The sequence below is a fragment of the Trichomycterus rosablanca genome, chromosome 13, assembly GCF_030014385.1.
Source record: "Trichomycterus rosablanca isolate fTriRos1 chromosome 13, fTriRos1.hap1, whole genome shotgun sequence".
NCBI lineage: Eukaryota > Metazoa > Chordata > Actinopteri > Siluriformes > Trichomycteridae > Trichomycterus > Trichomycterus rosablanca.
Genome location: NC_086000.1, coordinates 31,372,529 through 31,393,040, shown reverse-complemented (window position 1 = coordinate 31,393,040; position 20,512 = coordinate 31,372,529). Strand labels below are relative to the sequence as shown.

The 20,512-nt window shown below is 40.6% G+C and overlaps 1 protein-coding gene across 5 annotated transcripts in view; it reads right to left on the bottom strand.

The window, feature by feature from the left end:
* kif6 (kinesin family member 6) overlaps nt 1-20,512 on the bottom strand; it is a 133,051-nt gene that overhangs the window by 72,241 nt on the left and 40,298 nt on the right. For all 5 annotated transcript variants that reach the window (XM_063006998.1, XM_063006996.1, XM_063007000.1 and 2 more), the window contains exons 10-12: nt 11,150-11,253; nt 6,925-7,030; nt 719-872 (exon numbers count right to left, since the gene is read on the bottom strand). In XM_063006998.1, the coding sequence (XP_062863068.1) occupies nt 719-872; nt 6,925-7,030; nt 11,150-11,253 (364 nt within the window). The remainder of the gene's footprint in view (nt 1-718; nt 873-6,924; nt 7,031-11,149; nt 11,254-20,512) is intronic.

The window sequence follows — 20,512 nt, the reverse complement described above, 5'->3', positions numbered from 1 at the left end:
TTATTCTGATTCTGGTTGCGGTGTGTCCAATTCATTGGGCAAAAGGCAGGAAACACTCTGGACAGGTCACCAGTCAATCACAGGCCAGAAACACACACCTTCTCTTACACAAACACACACTTAACACTTTTAGCAATTTAGTAGCTCCAATTGGCAATTTAATGCTCCATATAGGAGCACTTTGTAGTTCTACAATTACTGACTGTAGTCTATCTGTTACTCTGCATTTTTTGTTACCCCCCCCCCTCGATCCACTCATACCAGCACAACACACACTAACACACCACCACCATGTCAGTGTCTCTGCAGTGTTGAGAATAATCCACTACCTAAATAATACCTGTTCTGTGGTGGTCCTGTGGGTGTCCTGACCATTGAAGAACAGGGTGAAAGCAGGTGAAAAAAAGCATGCAGAGTAACAGACGGACTACAGTCAGTAATTGTAGAACTACAAAGTGCTTCTATATGGTAAGTGGAGCTGATAAAATGGACAGTGAGTGTAGAAACAAGGAGGTGGTTTTACTGTTATGGCTGATTGGTGTATATTTACTAATCTAATTTACAAATTTACTAGTAAGTAAAGTCTACTTTCTTTACTTTTTATGACATCAGGTGCCATTACTGCCCAAAACAGCATTGCCCCTACTGGTTATAGCTCTGCAGACCACTAAGAAGTACTTTGCAACCTGCTGCGGTTGTTGAGAACCACAAAGGATACTGATTTCATTGTTGCGCTGGGTTAACATGTCCTTCAGTTTCAGTAGCTCTTGATTGTTCTCTGTATCCTTGAGGTTTAATGATGAGACATGACTGGAATCACCAGATTGAACACCTGGAACACCTGGAACACCTGGCTTCTCCCGGACCTTTACCTGCAGATAATAAAGCAGCTGTTAACCTTCACTATTATTTTTCAGTTCTAAGAAACAAAACTCAATACAAAAAATAAAAACCATTAAAATTAAACATATTTAATGAATGGCTCTAAACTTACAGCAAAAAAATAATTATTTTTAGTAAACACGTTGTTTGAATTCTTCTCAGAAGACATACTGAACCCTAACCTGAACATATCTTTACATTTATAAATAAAAGAAGGCTCAGTTAACATAATTGAATTTACAAAATAAAAATGTGTTCATGTCCTTATGCCATCTGAACCCCACTGTTCCCCACATGCTGGGGTCACATTTTATATATATAAATTTATTATTATTATTTTTAATGTATTTTCTCCCTTTTTTCTCCCTTTTAGCACGTCCAATTGCCCGATTGAGTCATGCTTCCTCTTCACCAATGCCGATCCCTGCTCTGATTGAGGAGAACGAAGCTAACCTATGCCCCCTCCAACACGTGGGCAGCATGCCGTATGCATCTCATCACCTACACAGTGCAGTGCAGCTCAGTGATGTGTACGGAGAGACACACACTGAAAGCACTCTTTTCTCATCAACATTTTCAAAACATGTTTATTATATAACTGAAATAATTTAAAGCATCAGTGTATGTACACATATATAATTCCTAATCCGGGTATTTTAATGTGCCAAACCACCACATGCTGAATGTGTTCTGCAATGTACAACCCCAAATCAGAAAAAGTTGGGACAGCATGGATAATCCATTCCTGCATTTCAGGCCTGCAACATATTCCAAAAGAAGTTGGGACAGTAAAGCATTTACCACTGCTCTAAGATCTCAATGTACTTTTCTGCATTGAAGCTTAAAGTGTAAATGACATTTGCCAAGGGCACTGACACAGCCCCATACCATGACAGACCCTGGCTTTTGAACTTGTTGCTGATAACAGTCTAGGTGGTTGATGGATGATTCATTTGACCACAATACACGTTTCCACAGTGTGATGGTTCATCCTAGATGCCTCTGAGCCCAGAGAAGTCGACACCGTTTCTGGACATGGTTAACATAAGGCTTCTTTTTTGCACAGTATAGATTTAAGTGGTATTTGTGCAGTAACTCTGTATTATAGTGCTTGACAAAGGTTTGCCAAAGTAATTCCTCACCCATGTGGTTCTATCAGCTATTGTTGAGTGACGGTTCTTGATGCAGTGCCGTCTGAAGGATCGAAGATCACGGGCATTTAGCTTAAGCTTGAGCCCTTGGCCTTTACGCACTGAAATTCCTGGTTTAATGATATTATGCACTGTAGAGAGAAAAAAATGCAAATCCCTTCCAATCTTCTTTGAGGTACATTGTTTTTAAACATTTCAATAATTTTCTCACACGTTTGTTGACAAACTGGAGATCCTCTGATCATCTTTGCTTATCAAAGAATCCTTTCCTGGATGCTGCTTTTGTACTAAACCATGATTACAATCACAAATTGCTCCTGTCCCAACTTTTTTGGAATGTGTTGCAGGTCTGAAATGCAGGAATGGATGTTTATTAATAAATGAAATGAAGTTGTGCAGATAAAACATGAAATATCTTGGGTTCAAACGTTCTGCAATCAAATAAAAGTCAAAGTAAATGTAAGAAACTCTGCATTTTTATTTTATTTGCATTTCCCATACTGTACCAACTTTTTCTGATTTGAGGTTGTAACAAAGACTAATCTTTTTAAAGAAACAACATGAGCTGTAAAACATGTGCATAATAACTAGGTTTAGCTGTGACGGTCGATGTATAAACTTGTATCATCTTAACTTAGCTGACCTGTTTTCAGTCTTTATTAAAAATGGAAACCACTTGGCCCGAAACAAGCCGCTCTTGGCCAGATGTGAAAGTGGACTCATTTAGCCTGTGGAGGGGATGTAGTGCGGTCGGGCAAACACAGACTAGAACCAGTTGTAGCATTAAATAAAGTTTCAGTGTTTGTGCAAACATGCACTTCAGCAGCCAGAATGATTACTCTCGAAAAGCTGAATAGACAGTTTTTGAGATTACATAATACATAACGTGATATGAGCAGTACAGATGTTTTAAGCTCTTGATAAAAAAAAATGTTGATTCTGTCTGTCTAGGCAAAAAGTGAGTGGTTTACAGGGTAAAACTGCGGGAAAAGCACAAAGTAAATACACCGATCAGCCATAACATTAAAACCACCTCCTTGTTTCTACACTCACTGTCCTTTTGATCAGCTCCACTTACCATATAGAAGCATTTTGTAGTTTTACAATTACTGACTGCAGTCCATCTGTTTCTCTGCATGCTTTGTTGGCCCCCTTTCATGCTGTTCTTCAATGGTCAGGACTCTCCCAGGACCACCACAGAGCAGGTATTATTTAGGTGGTGGATCATTCTCAGCACTGCGGTGACACTGACATGGTGGTGGTGTGTTAGTGTGTGTTGTGCTGGTATGAGTGGATCTGACACAGCAGCGCTGCTGGAGTTTTTAAATACTGTGTCCACTCACTGTCCACTCTATTAGACACTCCTACCTAGTTGCTCCACCTTGTAGATGTAAAGTCAGAGACGATCGCTCATCTATTGCTGCTGTTTGAGTTGGTCATCTTCTAGACCTTCATCAATGGTCACTATTCTCAGTCCAGCAGTGACAGTGAGGTGTTTAAAAACTCCAGCAGAGCTGCTGTGTCTGATCCACTCATACCAGCACAACACACACTAACACACCACCACCATGTCAGTGTTACTGCAGTGTTGAGAATGATCCACCACCTAAATAATACCTGCTCTGTGGTGGTCCAGGGAGAGTCCTGACCATTGAAGAACAGGGTGAAAGGGAGCTAACAAAACATGCAGAGAAACAGATGGACTACAGTCAGTAATTGTAGAACTACAAAGTGCTTCTATATGGTAAGTGGAGCTGATGAAATGGACAAGGAGGTGGTTTTAATGTTATGGCTGATTGGTGTATGGACATGTTATGAAAAAAAGAAGGAAAGAAAATATGCAAGCCTTAAAGAAACAACACAAATCAGATTAGATCATGTATCCATTCATCTTCTTCTTCTTCCTCTGAGGTGACCCCTAACAGGAACAGCCAAATCATTTGTCTCCATCTTGCCATGTCCTGAGCATCCTACTCCAATACAATCACTTAAATGTCCTCCCTCACCGCATCCATAAACCTCCTCCTAAAAACGCATAAAACCTTATCACTCCTCTGCACATGCCCAAACCATCTAAATCTGGCCTCCCTAACTTTGTCTCCACAACATCCTGCCTGTGCCGTCCCTCTTATAAACTGGTTTCTAATCCCGTCTATCTTCATCACTCTCAACCAGAAGCACAGCATCTTCGAGCCATATAACATAGCAGGCCTCATTATAGTCTTGTAAACTTTCACTCTGGCAGACACCCTGCGATCACAAATCACTCCTGCCATGCTAAGTCACCCACTTTACCCTGCCTGCACTCTCTTCTTCACCTCTATACCACAATTAGTAGTAATTAGTATTACTAGTATTTAAACCTGTCCACTTTTAACTTGCATTCCCCTTCTCTTTAATGCATATCTCCATCTCCTGCCCCCTACTCTTGCTACAAATCACTACATCATCTGCCAACATCACATTCTATAGAGACTCTTACCTAACCTGCCAGTCCAGATGTCCACATACAATACCACAGCTCCTCTCTATGCACCCTATCATAAGTTTTTAAATACCATGTCCACTCACTGTCCACTCTATTAGACACTCCTACCTAGTTGGTCCACCCTGTAGATGTAAAGTCAGAGACGATCGCTCATCTATTGCTGCTGTTTGAGTTGGTCATCTTCTAGACCTTCATCAGTGGTCACAGGACACTGCCCATGGGGCGCTGTTGGCTGGATATTTTTGGTTGGTGGACAATTCTCAGTCCAGCAGTGACAGTGAGGTGTTTAAAAACTCCATCAATGCTGCTGTGTCTTATCCACTCATACCAGCACAACACACACTAACACACCACCACCATGTCAGTGTCACTGCAGTGCTGAGAATGATCCACCACCCAAATAATACCTGCTCTGTAGTGGTCCTGTGGGGGTCCTGACCATTGAAGAACAGCATGAAACAAAGCTAACAAAGCAAGCATGGAAACAGATGGACTACAGTCAGTAATTGTAGAATTACAAAGTGCTTCTATATGGTCAGTGGAGCTGATAAAATGGACAGTGAGTGTAGAAACAAGGAGGTGGTTTTAATGTTATGGCTGATCAGTGTATATTACATGTTTGTAATACACAGAGAATGAAGCTCAAAACAATATCCCAATATCTCATATAAATAACCATAGAGCTGAATTCCTGAGTTTGACTATTATAAAACCAGGATATACAACATAACCATGGTCATTCAAAAATCTTGACATTTTTCGAATGGGCTCCAGTACACACAAGCTTTGACTTGTTTAGTCTGGAATATTTAACACATACATTCCAATTAGTCTGGCAAACAATATACACATGCTAGAATGTGAGTCTTTGTGGTCAACCAATCCAGTCCAGTCCAGTAAAGCTTTCATTCTCTAGAGAAAAGTTTAACCTCAAACTTGACATTTAGTGGTATTTAATCACATGGCCGGACTCTTGAGCAGCTATAAGTTCTGCCAGATACAGAGCTTGTGGTTCATCTGTCATAGACATTAGCATTAGAGAAGGAAATATGTGCCTAATAGTTGAGTATTAGCCTTAGTAACTTTAAATGTGCAGGTTTAGTTACTTTCAATTGGTCTGTTTTCAGACTATAGGGGGCAGCACATTAGCTTAGTGGGTAGCACCATCACTTCACAGCAAGAAGGTCCTGGGTTGGATTTCCAGGTGAAGTGACCTGTGTGGAATTCGTATGTTCTCCCCATGTCTGCGTGGGTTTGCTCCGGGAGCTCCGGTTTCCTCCCACAGTCCAAAGACATGCACATTAGGTTAATCGAAGATATAAAATTGCCTGTGTTTGACACTGAACCAATGAATCATGCATAACCTGTAACTACCATTCCTGTCATGAATGGAACCAAAGTGTAAAACATGACGTCAAAATCCTAATAAAATAAACAATTTTGGACAATAGTGCCAAAACCCAGAACATTTATGTTAAAAATGGCATTATGAGTGGGTAGTAGGGCCAGTTAATTAGCCAAGAATAACTAAAGTAATAAATTGCATCAGATTTCACAATCATAACTGTAACAAACCTACAGTTATCACAACACTAACACTTATTCTGACTATGGCTACGTCCGAAATCGCATACTTAAACAGTACGTACTAGATTCAAGGCAGTATGCACTGCTCAGCCGTTAAAGCAGTACACTCTTTCAGTACATACATGATCAACCATGACATTAAAACCACCTCCTTGTTTCTACACACACTGTCCATTTTATCAGCTCCACTTACCATATACAGTAGAAGCACTTGTAGTTCTACAATTACAGACTGTAGTCCATCTGTTTCTCTGCATGCTTTGTTAGCCTGCTTTCACCCTGTTCCTCAATGGTCAGGACCCCGACAGGACCACCACAGGGCAGGTGGTGGGTCATTCTCAGCACTGCAGTGACACTGACATGGTGGTGGTGTGTTAGTGTGTATTGTGCTGGTATTAGTGAATAAGACACAGCAGCACTGATGGAGTTTTTAAACACCTCACTGTCACTGCTGGACAATCAAACCCAGAACCTTCTTGTTGTGAGGCAACAGTGCTACCCACTGAGCCAGCATGCCTCTTCCTTAATAGGTTGCTGTATGTAGATTTTTTTTAAACCAAGAGATTTTTTTCCCCTTTCGGCTGCTCCTATATTAGGGGTCCGTACAGCAAATCATTGTGGTCCACAAACCTGATTTGGCACAGTCTTTATGCCTGACGCAAGCCTCCTTATTTTAATCAGGGCTTGGGTCCGGCACTGAGAGTGCACTGATAACTGTACATCCTAATGGCTAGGATGTCCGGCCACCCCAGTACATCAAGACGAGGACAGATCAGAAGGAAGCTAAAATGAAGAGGAGGATTTGGGATGGTGTACCTTTAGCAGGGAAAAGCAGTGGCGAATTTTCCTCATATCTGGTCCTAAATCCAGAGTCACTTCAGGGTCAGGATCCTCCAAAAATGCTGTGACCTGCTCTTCAATCCTACCACACACACACAGACACACACATTAACCCAAACACTGGGACACACGAACCATTCAGTTCTATTGCATTAAACACAAACACTGGTGGTTTCGGTGATTGATTTATCACCACAACCATCAAGTATCAACACATAGTTTTAACTCCAGTCATGGAAGGATCTCTTAAACAAATACATAAAACAAAATACCACTGGCTCCGTTCTTTATTGCATACTTTTTAATCAGTCAAGTGGAATATTTTAATCCCGACTACAAACTGTTTAACTTCTGCATTAAGCAGAGCAAAACTATTTACTTAAATGTGTTTGAAGCTCCCACTGTGTTGACCTGCTGATAAACTACTGCATGAATGCACAAGATCTCTGTGGTCTGGAAAGAGTCCCTGGAATTGAAGATGGGTGACAGGCCAGACAGGTCCAAAAACAGACGCGGACGAGCTCACGCCAGATTTCCACTTCAATATCCTGACCCCGTGTGAATAAGAACAAATTTTACACAATTAGAACTTTTAAACAAAGGCTGTGCTTGGATTTCAGACTCCTGGAAGTCATCAAGTTTGTTGAGCTGGAATCTGAATATAATCCATCTTCATGCAGGGTGGACGGAGGACGGAGGAAAAGCTTCTGTGTCTTAACTTTTCCTCGGGATCTGTTTACCAGTATTTGACATATTCGGACAATACATAGAAGGGATGGTGGTGCAGCAGGTCGTGTGGGTTCAGTCCTCGCCTTTGGTTACTGTAGTGTGGAATTTAGCATGTTTTATTGGTGCCTGTCTCGGTTTCCTCTGGGTACTGTGGTTTCCTTTTAGCTTTTGGAAACATGTCACTAGGTGGATTAGATGGTATAAATTGTGAGTCAGTTTTCTGTGGTTAAGTTCAAAATCACATTTCTATGTAGTGAAACAGAATGAACTGTATAGGTTCTGCAAAACTGTTTTGTTATGCCTCAAACCTAGTATTTAAAGGTAGTGAAAAGAAACACATTTGGAAATTAAGGGTATTTCTGCAGACAGACATGCTGAAGATAGTAAAATACTTTGAAATCATTTTGAACAATAAAGTTTTAAGTAATATGATTTAAGTCATACATGTTGACTTGAAATCCCAATGATTCCTGTGACTGTTCTTTTTATTTAATAATTATTTAATAAAAACAATCTGCTTAGTCATAAAACATACATAGAGACAACTTAGGTTATTAATTTAGTAGTATAGTAAATTATATCCTTATATTATTAACTATCTGACCTGGTCTTCTTTATTTCCTGTAAGTAACTATGGTTGATAGCTGGTGACTTCGTCATGTCTATTTAAATAGGGTTAGTTTGACTTCACCCACTAAAATGTGGTCAGGAAGAGAGCTTAACCTGTCACCTAATGATAATGATTTTCTGGATGGTCATATGTAATCCAAAAACACCAAATTAGGTTAAAGCTATGGTGTGAGGTAAGCTTGGGCCAGGTGGGGCGGTTCGAGCCCTTTCTGCATGTTCTCCCTGTGTCTGTGTGGGTTTCCTCTGAAAGCTCTGGTTTCCTCCCACAGTCCAAAGACATGCAGGTAAGGTGAATTAGAGATACAAAATTGTCTGTGACTGTGTTTGACATTAAACTTGTGAACTGATGAATCTTGTGTAACCAGTAATTACCTGTTCTGTCATGAATGTAACCAAAGTGTGTAAAACATGATGTAAAAATCCTAATAAATAAATAAATATAAAGTAGGGGTTCTAAACTCGCAGCCTGTGGGCAGTTTGCAGCCGACAGTACATAGACATGCAACCAGCCTGTATAGATACACTATATTGCCATTCTTAATCCATAGGGTTTAATATGATGTCGGCCCACCATTTGCAGCTAGAACAGCTTCAACTCTTCTGGGAAGGCTTTCCACTAGGTTTAGGAGTGTCTTTATGGGACCATTCTTCCAGAAGCGCATTTGTGAGGTCAGGCACTGATGTTGGATGAGAAGGCCTGGCTCGCGGTCGGTGTTCTATCGAGTTGAGGTCAGGACTCTGTGCAGGCCAGTCAAGTTCTTCCACACCAAAACTCGCTCATCCATGTCTTTATGGACAGGAAGGGGCTATCACCAAACTGTTCTCACAAAGTTGGGAGCATGAAATTGTCCAAAATCTCTTGGTATGCTGAAGCATTAAGAGTTCCTTTCACTGGAACTAAGCCCAACTCTTGAAAAACAACCCCACACCATAATCCCCCCTCCACCAAACTTTACACTTGGCACAATGCCGTCAGACAAGTACCGTTCACCTGGCAACCGCCAAACCCAGACTCGTCCATCGGATTGCCAGGCGGAGAAGCGTGATTCGTCACTCCAGAGAACACGTTTCCGAGTCCAGTGGCGGCGTTCTTTACACCACTGCATCCGACGCTTTGCATTGTGCTTGGTGATGTAAGATTAATAAAAAAATAATATTTCAATAATTTAGTCTGAGAAAAAGAACAGTTGCAGAGTCATTAAAACCTCAAGAGTGGAGGTGCTTAAGAGAGCACCATTGAGATCTCAAGCTTAGAGTCACAGAGTTCATGGCGTGTTTCCCCACCACTGGCAGGTGAAAAAGATACAGCCGACAACTGCCTGTGTTGGAGGGGGCGCATAATAATATCAGCTCTTTTTGGCCAGTGCAGGGCTGGTAGAAGCTGCAAAAAGAATTGTTATTGGGAAATTTATCTGCACTGTGTATTGTATTGTCACTGTGTATTGTGTGCATTGTATTTTTACTGTGTATTGTATTGTATTGTCTTGCACTTTTTGTTCTATGTTGCACCCTGGTCCTGGAGGAACGTTGTTTCATTTCAATATGTACTTGTGTATAGCTGAAATGACAATAACGCCTCTCTTGAACTCTTGACCTCTTGAAATTAGCAATGAATAGCTTGGGATAAATATAAGTAAATACAAATTAAATAATACAAGATTGCTGTGGATGAGATTACAGGATAATACTGATTGTTGGGTATAATAAGTAATGTACACTTTACAAGTTATTACAATTTCAATAAGAAAACTTTGACTCAAGTAAAGCACTTGGCTACTCTGCCCAGCTCTGCAGACACTGCCATTTCACGGGTAAGACGATCTGAGTCAAAACCCTGGTTACATCAGTCAGCAACTGGCATGGTCAGTGGTACAGTTTAACATGTGCTAATATAGAGAAAATAAAAGTCATCATCACAGAGGAAAGAGGGAGCATTAAAATCAAGACAAAGTCACAGGTAAAGACATCAGAGAGCAAGAAAGTGGTGAAGCAAGCATTTCTGAAGCCCACATGTTTCTAACTCGTGCCAGCTCTTTTACCAGTCCAGCGAGTGGGAAGAATGTGATGGGGAATCAAGACTGGAGAAGAGACCCTGGCCAACCTAAGCATGCAATGTCAGCTGCTTTTCAGTTAATTCCATACACAGAACGTGTAGGAAAATCAATTGACCTGAAATCCAGAAGGACATTTTAGCAAAAAAGGAGTGTGGAATGCATGAGATGAGATGCTAAAATCTTCAGTGAAGGTGATTCTATATTTTGTTCCATACTTTATACTTTATACTTAATAGTAAGAGGCAGGAAACTGATTTCTTATAGAACACCAGAGGAAACATTGTTGACACTATTTGGACATTTGAGAAATGATGCAGTGTGTTTACATGCACAATAATAATAAAATCACGAATGATTTTTTTTTTTTACAGTAAGCAGATTTAAGTGGACATGTAAACAAGTATGTGTTACAATAACTGAAGCTAATATTTTTTGTAGAAATAGAAATTGTGTGAGGTACAATATATGACCACTAACAGAACTAAGTTTACACTGATGAACCAAAGCATTAAGACCACCCTACTATGTTAACTGGCAAAACAGCTCTGACCCACCGAGGCATGGACTCCATGGGGACAGCACAGGCCATTTAGAAGAAAATATAGGTCTTTACAGAGTGGATGCTGCTAAAGCAACAAAAGAAAACCAACTACTTAAAATGTTAATATTTTTACTAATTAAAAGTGTTTATATTCCTTTGGCCAGTGTCTATGTGAAATGAAAATGATCTTTTAAGGTAAAGAGAAGTTTATACTTGGGTGAGGTAAACATGACAGGTGTTTATGTACCTCCGGATCTCGTCTGGAGTAAGTTCATCATTCCTTTGCTCTCCAGTCACCAAGGCCAACTCATCTTTCAAGCTTTGAATCTCCTTTTTTAAACGGATGATCAGCTGTAGAACAAAGAGAGGAGATTCATCAGTGAGAAAATGATGCAGTGAATCAATCTAGTATTATTTAAATCTCCTAACAATCAAGTTTGCCTCAATGACCCTTAAAGTTTGTAGATCAATTATCACCTCTTTGCAAAGTACTGAAATAGCAAACAAACAGCAAAGCCAGCTTTCAGTCTTTGAGGGTAAAGGGTTAATATACTCCAACTAGGCATAAAATTATGACCACTGACAGGTGAATGAATAACACTGATTATCTCTTCATCACAGCACCTGTTAGTGGGTGGGCTATATTAGGCAGCAAGTGAACATTTTATCCTCAAAGTTGATGTGTTAGAAGCAGGAAAAATGGACAAGTGTAAGGATTTGAGCGAGTTTGACAAGGACCAAATTGTGATGGCTAGACGACTGGGTCAGAGCATCTCCAGAACTGCATTTTATGTGGGGTGTTCCCGGTCTGCAGTGGTCAGTATCTATCAAACGTGGTCCGAGGAAGGAACAGTGGTAAACCGGTGACAGGGTCATGGGCGGCCAAGGCTCATTGATGCACATGGGGAGAGAAGGCTGGCCAGAAAATCAGAAAGACCAGAAATCAGAAGAAGAATGGTTCAAACCTGGTTGATCTGCCAGGTTGCCAGATTATTTAGGTTTTTTTCTCCATATACTAATGAACTATAGCAGCCACAGTGATTTCATGCTGTTATAAGATAAACTATACAGCCAAAAGTACATGGACACCTGATTGTTAACCTTTCCTTAGTTACATGAGTTAGATGGTAATAGATTAAAATACTTTAAAAAGCAGATGTTGTGAGGACCATCAGCCACACAGTGTGATTAACAGAGATACCATTACATTGTAACATGTCCAGAAGCCTGTTTATTTTCACAGTAGTGAAAAGAGCATGGAGCAATGTACTGTGGTTGGAGACCAACATGACCAACACAATGAATACAAACAAGCAACCAGAAACACTATGCAAGCTGCCCCAGGAATTCAACCAGAAAGGTTTGCCAGTCAGCATGATTGACCATACTGGTTAACCAGCGCCAAACCAAAACTAATCAAAGTAACCCACTAAAACCAGCATTAAATAGAAGTCATGCTGGTCTGGGTTAGGGTTTAGGTTTGTTTTCAGTGGAAATCAGTGGATCTGTATTAAATGTGTTCATATTTCCATAGCTAAATACACTTTTATTCTTAATAAATTTACAGAAGTTTCCATGAAGCACCATAATACTAAAAAGTATCTGAACCTTCTTGCTTACTTGTGTAAATAGTAGCTTAACCTGCAACATGTAGATCTGCTGCGAATATAAAACAACCTTATCAAAATTCAAAACACAAAGTCTGTGCTTTCTTAAATAAAAACACCCCCTTACACTCAGAACAAAATAATAAGTGTAAAGTGTTACTTCTGAGGGAGAGGAATTGTTAGGAAAGAACATAAGCACAAAGAAAAAAAGATAGTGAGGGAAAACTGAGGGGCACATGAAGATTTTACATATTTTTGTGGGTAGATATACACCGATCAGCCATAACATTAAAACCACCTCCTTGTTTCTACACTCACTGTCCATTTTATCAGCTCCACTTACCATATAGAAGCACTTTGTAGCGCTACAATTACTGACTGAAGTCCTTCTGTTTCTCTGCATGCTTTGTGTGGATTATTTAGGTGGTGGATCATTCTCAGCACTGCAGTGACACTGAAATGGTGGTGGTGTGTTAGTGTGTGTTGTGCTGGTAGGAGTGGATAAGACACAGCAGCGCTGATGGAGTTTTAAACACCTCACTGTCACTGCTGGACTGAGAATAGTCCACCAACCAAAAATATTCAGCCAACAGTGCTCTGTAGGCAGCGTCTTGTGACCACTGATGAAGGTCTCGAAGATGACCAAGTCAAACAGCAGCAATAGATGAGCGATTGTCTCTGACTTTACATCTACAGGGTGGACCAACTAGGTAGGAGTGTCTAACAGCGTGGACAGTGAGTGGACACGGTATTTAAAAACTCCAGCAGTGCTGCTGTGTCTGATCCACTCATACCAGCACAACACACACTAACACACCACCACCATGTCGGTGTCACTGCAGTGCTGAGAATGATCCACCACCTAAATAATACCTGCTCTGTGATGGTCCTGTGGGGGTCATGACCATTAAAGAACAGGGTGAAAGCAGGCAAAAAAGCATGCAGAGAAACAGATGGACTACAGTCAGTAATTGTAGAACTACAAAGTGCTTCTATATGGTAAGTGGAGCTGATAAAATAGACAGTGAGTGTAGAAACAAGGAGGTGGTTTTAATGTTATGGCTGATCGGTGTAGAGCACAAGAGAGCTGATGTATTCCATATCATAATGACAAAATAGAGTGCTAAATTACATAATCAACATTAGCACACCTTTTTGTCATTAGTACGGATATCATGACACCAGTTTTTCTCAAAACAAGCTGAAACAAAGACATCTATTTTCTCCTATTTTCTCCCAATTTAGCGTAGTCAATTTGTCTTCCGCTGCTGGGGGATCCCTGATTGCAGTCGAGGTGGGTATATTGCTGCTCACACCTCCTCCGACCTGCGATCAGCCCTTAGCGGGATCCTTTTTCACCCATGCACTCTCCACAGGCACCTCTCTATCTGCCAATCAGGGTCCTTACACAGCGTTTGAAGACCCCACCCACATAGTCCGGTCATTCTGCCCTAGCAGAGACGTGCCTGCTGCAGGCACTGCCAATTATGCCCGCTACATGGCGCCCAACTGACCAGTGGCAAGGCCAAGTTTCAAACCGAGGAGTTCAGAATCTCCGCAGTGGTGTGCTAGCGGAATATCCTGCTGTGTCACCTGGCCGCCTGGCAGTGGGTTTCTAAAGTACTTTTGACCCCCAGTCCCAATTTTCTTGAGCGTGTCGCTGGCACCAAATTCATTGTATCCAGTCATATTTGTAGGCTGCTTTGTAGGATAAATGTAACAATTAAAAAAATGTGAGATGGATGCTCAGGTGGCATAGCGGGATATTCCGCTAGCACACCAGCGCCGAGATTCTGAACTCCTCGGTTCGAAACTCGGCGTTGCCATCGGTCGGCTGGGTGCCATCTGGCAGGAATAATTGGCGGTGCATGCAGCAGACACGTCTCTGCTAGGGCGGGGTGACCGTACTATGCGAGTGGGCTCTACAAACGCTGTGTAAGGACCCTGATTAGCAGATAGAGAGGCGCCTGTGCAGAGTGCATGGGTGAAAAAGGGTTTCTTTGTTTTGAGCTCTGTGGTAAAAATAATACTCTGGTGATCAGAAAGTTGTTGGTTCAATCCCCAACACTGCCCGGTTGCCTGTGTTGGGCCCCTGAACTAGGCTCTTCACCCTCAATTGACTGCATTGTATCAATGTAAATGTAACAATCAAAAATGTGAACTATAACAACATAGTAAACAGTTTGGTTACCTTTTACCAATGATTGTAATTTTTTAAAATTTATTTTATTTAATATCAAAATAAATACACAATTATTTAAATGTTTCTTAGTATGAGACTAAGCTGTTTAACCACTAAAATATTTGCCATCGGTCGGCTGGGCACCATCTAGCAGGCATAATTGGCGGTGCATGCAGCAGACACGTCTCTGCTAGGGCGGGATGACCGGACTATGCGGGTGGGGTCTACAAATGCTGTGTAAGGACCCTGATTAGCAGACAGAGAGGCGCCTGTGCAGAGTGCATGGGTGAAAAAGGGTTTCTTTGTTTTGAGTATTTTGTTGATCACTGTCACTTTCATCAAGCAGCCTTGATCATGCACTTCAGTTGAGTTTTCCATTTTCTAAAAACATCACTGATCTGTTTTTGCATCTTTAAATTTGCTTTTGCACTAGTAGTAAACATCTGTTAAGGATATCTAGGAACTAGCTAGTAAACACAGGAGGTCTCCAAAGTTCTGACAGTGTAGCAATCACAATCCAGATTGCTGATTACAAAGGTTAAAAGTTTGAAACAGTGACTATAAACTTGGCTATGAAAAAACACAATAACACGATATTGTCTCATCTAGTCAAACTGCAAGCTCATAATACACAATATGGACAGACTGAATATGAAATCAATCATTAGAAACATTAGGAACACAACAGAACGCAGGACCACATTTGTTCTTTAGACCATTGAACAGTTTTCTTGTTACCATAAGCCTGTACAATACAAATACAACATGAAAATGAAGTAAAAATGTAGTGAGACTTTTACTCTCGGGTGACAGCCCCCACTCAAAATCTCAGGGAAAACCAGGTAGTATCTTTTAGTATTATTAAATAAGCACTGGCAGCAACAAGTGTATCTTGGACTACTTACATTATACACTATATTTTAAGTAATCATATTTGAAATGTAATTGTGTAAGTTCAGTACAGAGCTCTGCTAAACTTGAATACATGAATAAATATTACCTACACCAATTACACCAAACACAAAAATGTGTCTCTTTTACCACCTTCCTTACTGTGTGTGAGCACAAATACAATATCACCCTCCTCCAGGCAGGCTGATTACAGCTCTCGTCTCTTTTAATAATTCAATTACTGTCTTAACAGTGTATATACTGTATAGTCATTTTTTTAATGTGTAGCTGTTTTTTAACCATTGCTTGATTTATGAAGGTCAACTGGTGTCTGATTTTATTTTTATATTCAGTAATCGGTCACATCCAGGATATAGTGAAATAAAGCAATCTCAACCTTGTAATGCTAAGTCTAGTAACTAGAGATGGGCAACAGTGGTGCAAAGTGGAGCACCAACCAGCAACACCTCCAGGATCTTTAGAATAGGAACATACCTTCTCCATGTTTAGAAACGGCTAACGGAATTTGGCCATTTGGCCTCTGTTTCGTCTCATACCTATACCGCACAGAAACTGGAAGTCATGAGTTGCTGTGTAGGACTTATTCAATGGGCAGTGGAAGCTCTGTGGTACATAATACACTAGTGAACAGAAGGTTGCTAGCTCAATCCCTACCACTGCCCAGTTGCCTATGTTGGGCCCCTGATCCTCAATTGACTGCATTGTATCCAGTCATATTTGTAGGCTACTTTGTAAGATAAATGTAACAATTAAAAAGTATAATTGGGTATAATTGGCAGTGCCTACAGCAGACACGTCTCTGCTAGGGCGGGATGACCAGACTATGTGGGAGGGGTCTGTAAGGACCCTGATTAGCAGATAGAGAGGCGCCTGTGCAAAGTGCATGGGTGAAAAAGGGTTCTGCTAAGGGCTGCTCGGGGGTCGGAGGAGGCGTGAGCAGCAATATACCCTCCTCGACTGCAATCAGTAATCCCCCAGCAGCGGAAGACAGATTGACTTTGAAAATGGGAGAAAATGCATAAATAAAATAGAAAAAAAATGTGAAATATAACAACATAGTGAACAGTTTAGTTACCTTTTACCAATTTACCATTTAATAATTGTTTTATATATTTTATTTAATATTAAAATAAATGTACACTAATTTAAATGTTTCTTAGCATGAGACAAAGCTGTTTATTCACAAAAATATCTTATTAAAGAATAAAAACTATATATCCAGTCTATAATAACTGAGTATTACAAGGACTGAAGGATTTCATTTTTTAGTCAGTGAAACTAAAACTAAAGGTCATTCTAGGTTCTTTATAAAATATAAAGTACATAGGCTAAAGTCCACATTTTATAAAAGGTCAAACATCTAAACTAAATGAAAACATACTGCAGAGATCGTTAACAATAAAACCATGTAAAGATGGTTTTAAATTACCAGTAAAAACAAATGAGCTCAGAATCTGCACCGCCTGCAGCTGAGGATTCACAAGTCTGGCAGAGGGTGATGGATTCCCAAAAGAAACACCCCCCCAACCACCATCAAACCCCCCCCCCCCCCCCAACCACCATCCCCCCCCCCCACACACACACACACAATGCTGCATTAACATTAAATACTAGTTCATTCTATAAAAAAGACTATTTGGTTCCCACGTGTCAATGGGTGTTTGGTTCGCATACAACCACTTATAAAAACATAAAAAAATAAGTATATAAGTGACTCTTTACACTGGCATCCAGACGTCCCATCAAAAAAGGATGGTGGACCTAAAGCCACATTAGGTATACCTCCATACCAGCTTATGCTTTGTCTGCATTAAGCATCACAGGAGGATCAAACTAAATCTGTGGGGTTCCTAAGCCAGGGTTCATCATTCATCCATCCAGACATCCACATGCCTTTGATCATGCAGATTAAACTTGACACTGTGTGTTCTGAAGAGGTTAGGTAGGGATAAGCCCTACTGATGAGGCGAGGGAGACATTTCTATAAATGGAATAGACAAACTGAATCAGTGGCGTCAGGAATAGAAATGTGCACATACTTTCTTTTATTTACATTTTTGACAGTGTCCTTGAACGTTCTCCGCTCCCCTGTGCTACCATATCTGAGACATCTGCTTACACACGGTCAGTCAGGAGCAGACATCTTTTAAGATGGAGTGGAGAAATTCCAGTGACAGGAACAACAGTGTTGACATCCAGGAAATTCCTGACATATAGGTGACAGAGGTGAAAAGTCACTGACTGTTAATTTGGATAAGCTTAGTGACCTATTGTGGACAAAGATCAGTGCAAAGAACATGCAAACTCCACACAGAAAGGACCGAGACCGCCCTCCCTGGGGATCAAACCCAGGACCTTCTTGCTGTGAGGCGACAGTGATACCCGCCGAGCCACTGTGCCGCCCTAAGCCAATTCTGTTTTGTCAAAAAAAAGAGCTGGGAATTAAACTGTACTTCTTTAAAGATATTGTTTTTTCTTCTAGATTAGCATAACTTGCTTGTACACTACCATTATACTGACATCAGAGTGTGACTCTCCATATGCAAGACTGAGCCCCATATGAACTCGCCTTGTGCAGGTGAAAAGATGCAGATGCAAGTAACGTCGGCTTCAGTTTTAGCCAAATGTTTTGCAAATGCTGTTGGAATTTTGGGTTAGTTGCTTATTTTTTTAACTGCTGTTCTGGCTGCTTTCAGGCCATCCTGCAACTCTTCTTGTCCCACTGAATCACCTGCCCTGTCAGCTCCACCTCTGTAATCATGATAGAATAATCTGCCGATGGCAGCATGTCTTGTCCCCAACTTTAGCTACTCCAGCTGTGTGTTAGTGGCTTTACAGGATTTTTAATGGTCACGCCTCTGAGTTTTTAGCTTTACCCAAATCCAAAAACTGCATCTCAGCGTCCAGTCTGCATCACGCCCTGAGGACGAATCAAGTAGGGCAGCTGGGTTCAACAGACCAAACCCATGGTCAGAGAGTTTTATTCCTGACTGTGAAACCACAGAGGAACCACAGAAGCAACATCAGCTCCAAAGGTCTCAGAATAAACCAGCAGCACAGAGCGAGGCACAGTGTATGAACAATGACATCAATATCTGCATGCTTCCAAAAAATGTGTTAGATTTTAATTCCTTGTTCTACAGTATACAGGAACTCAAACTAGTCATGAATGCTAACAAAGTGCTGTTTTACTTTACTGTTAAAAATCTTAGAGCAAAACTAAGACCCATTAACCCGTCTTTATTCCAGGAGACACAAGTAGGGACCTAAAAGTACCTGGGGCTGCTCCTTGATAAAATATTACATGAAAATAATAACAATACTTCAATATTTTTTCTTTAGATAAAGTATCTGTCTGTCCGTCCGTCCGTCCGTCCATCCATCTATCAGTCTGTCTGTCCGTCTATCTATTCATCTAACTGTCTGTCTCTGTCTGTCTATCTGTCCGTCCGTCCATGTCTGTCCATCTGTCTGTCTATCCATCTAACTGTCTGTCTATCCGTCTATCTCTCTGTCTGTCTGTCTATCTATCAATTAATCTAACTGTTCGTCTCTGTCTGCCTGTCTGTCTGTCCGTCCATCCATATGTCTGTCCATCTGTCTGTCTATCCATCTAACTGTCTGTCTATCCGTCTATCTGTTTGTCTGTCTGTCTGTCTATCCATCTATTTATCTGTCTATCTATCTATCTATCTAAAACACTGAGACTGTCTTCATATATATATATATACCTATCCATACCTTTATATCTATCCATCCTTTATATCTGCTTATCCATCCATATCTATCTATCTATATGCCTACCCATCCATCCATCCATCCATCCATCCATCCATATCTGTCCATCTATTTATCTGTCAATCTATCCATCCATATCTGTCTATTTATTTATCTATCCATCCATCTATATCTGTCTATCTATTAATCTGTCTATCTAGCAATCCATATCTGTCTATTTATTTATCTATCCATCCATTCATTCATCTATCCATATGTGTTTATTTACCACAGACTCCTGGCTCATAAAAAGGTTGTAATATGTGCAGCATTTTATGTATTTTTATAATCATTTATATTTACATGGCATTTGTATTTATATTGTATTACTTCTTTTCATTTTTTCCATCTATTACAATTTGTTTTATAGCCATTCTTGATGTATTTAATGTGCTGTCATTTATCTGTAAAAATGTATTTATCTGTAATATCTGCCATTGCTTTTTCTTTTGCCACTGTCTGTTTGGCATGTAAACTTTAGATCCGGTGGTACATGTACTTGTCTATTCTTCTAGAAACAATTCACAGTGTAAGAAATTTTACAATACCCAGGTGTTAGACTGCACATCTGGATACAGTGTGTTTAACCTAATTAAATATTCAGTCTCTGAGTCACTGTTCACTGTATGCAGTTAACATAGTGCAGCTAGCCGTCCTTTGAGTCAAACAGTAGCAGCAGGATATTAGCCATACCTCATCTCTCCCAGGCAGACACCAGCCTAATTAACGGCCAACCGCAGACTCTCTTAAAAATGCCTCGCACAGGTTCCAAACTGGCCAACTTTTTAAATGCAGGCCGCAGAGAAACAAAAGAAGAGGAAAGAGGTAGTTGAGAGTGGAGGTGATGATGAGGCCGTAAATACGACACTGGATTATAAATCTGTATCTGATGTTTTACTCAACAGACCACTATTCTTTACACGGGAATTTTAAACAAGCTCTCAAAGCCAGAACCTAAGCTGGATAATGAGCACAATCAGTTCTGAGGCAAAACACAAGGCACGCTGATTGGGACTCTACATTTTCCTTTCTTAACTTCCCCACAAAACGTTCCATAGGAGCAAAACATTCGTGTTCCTCTGGTGAAAACAAATCAGGAGCGCTGGCGAGGTGCACCATGTTTACCTTCATT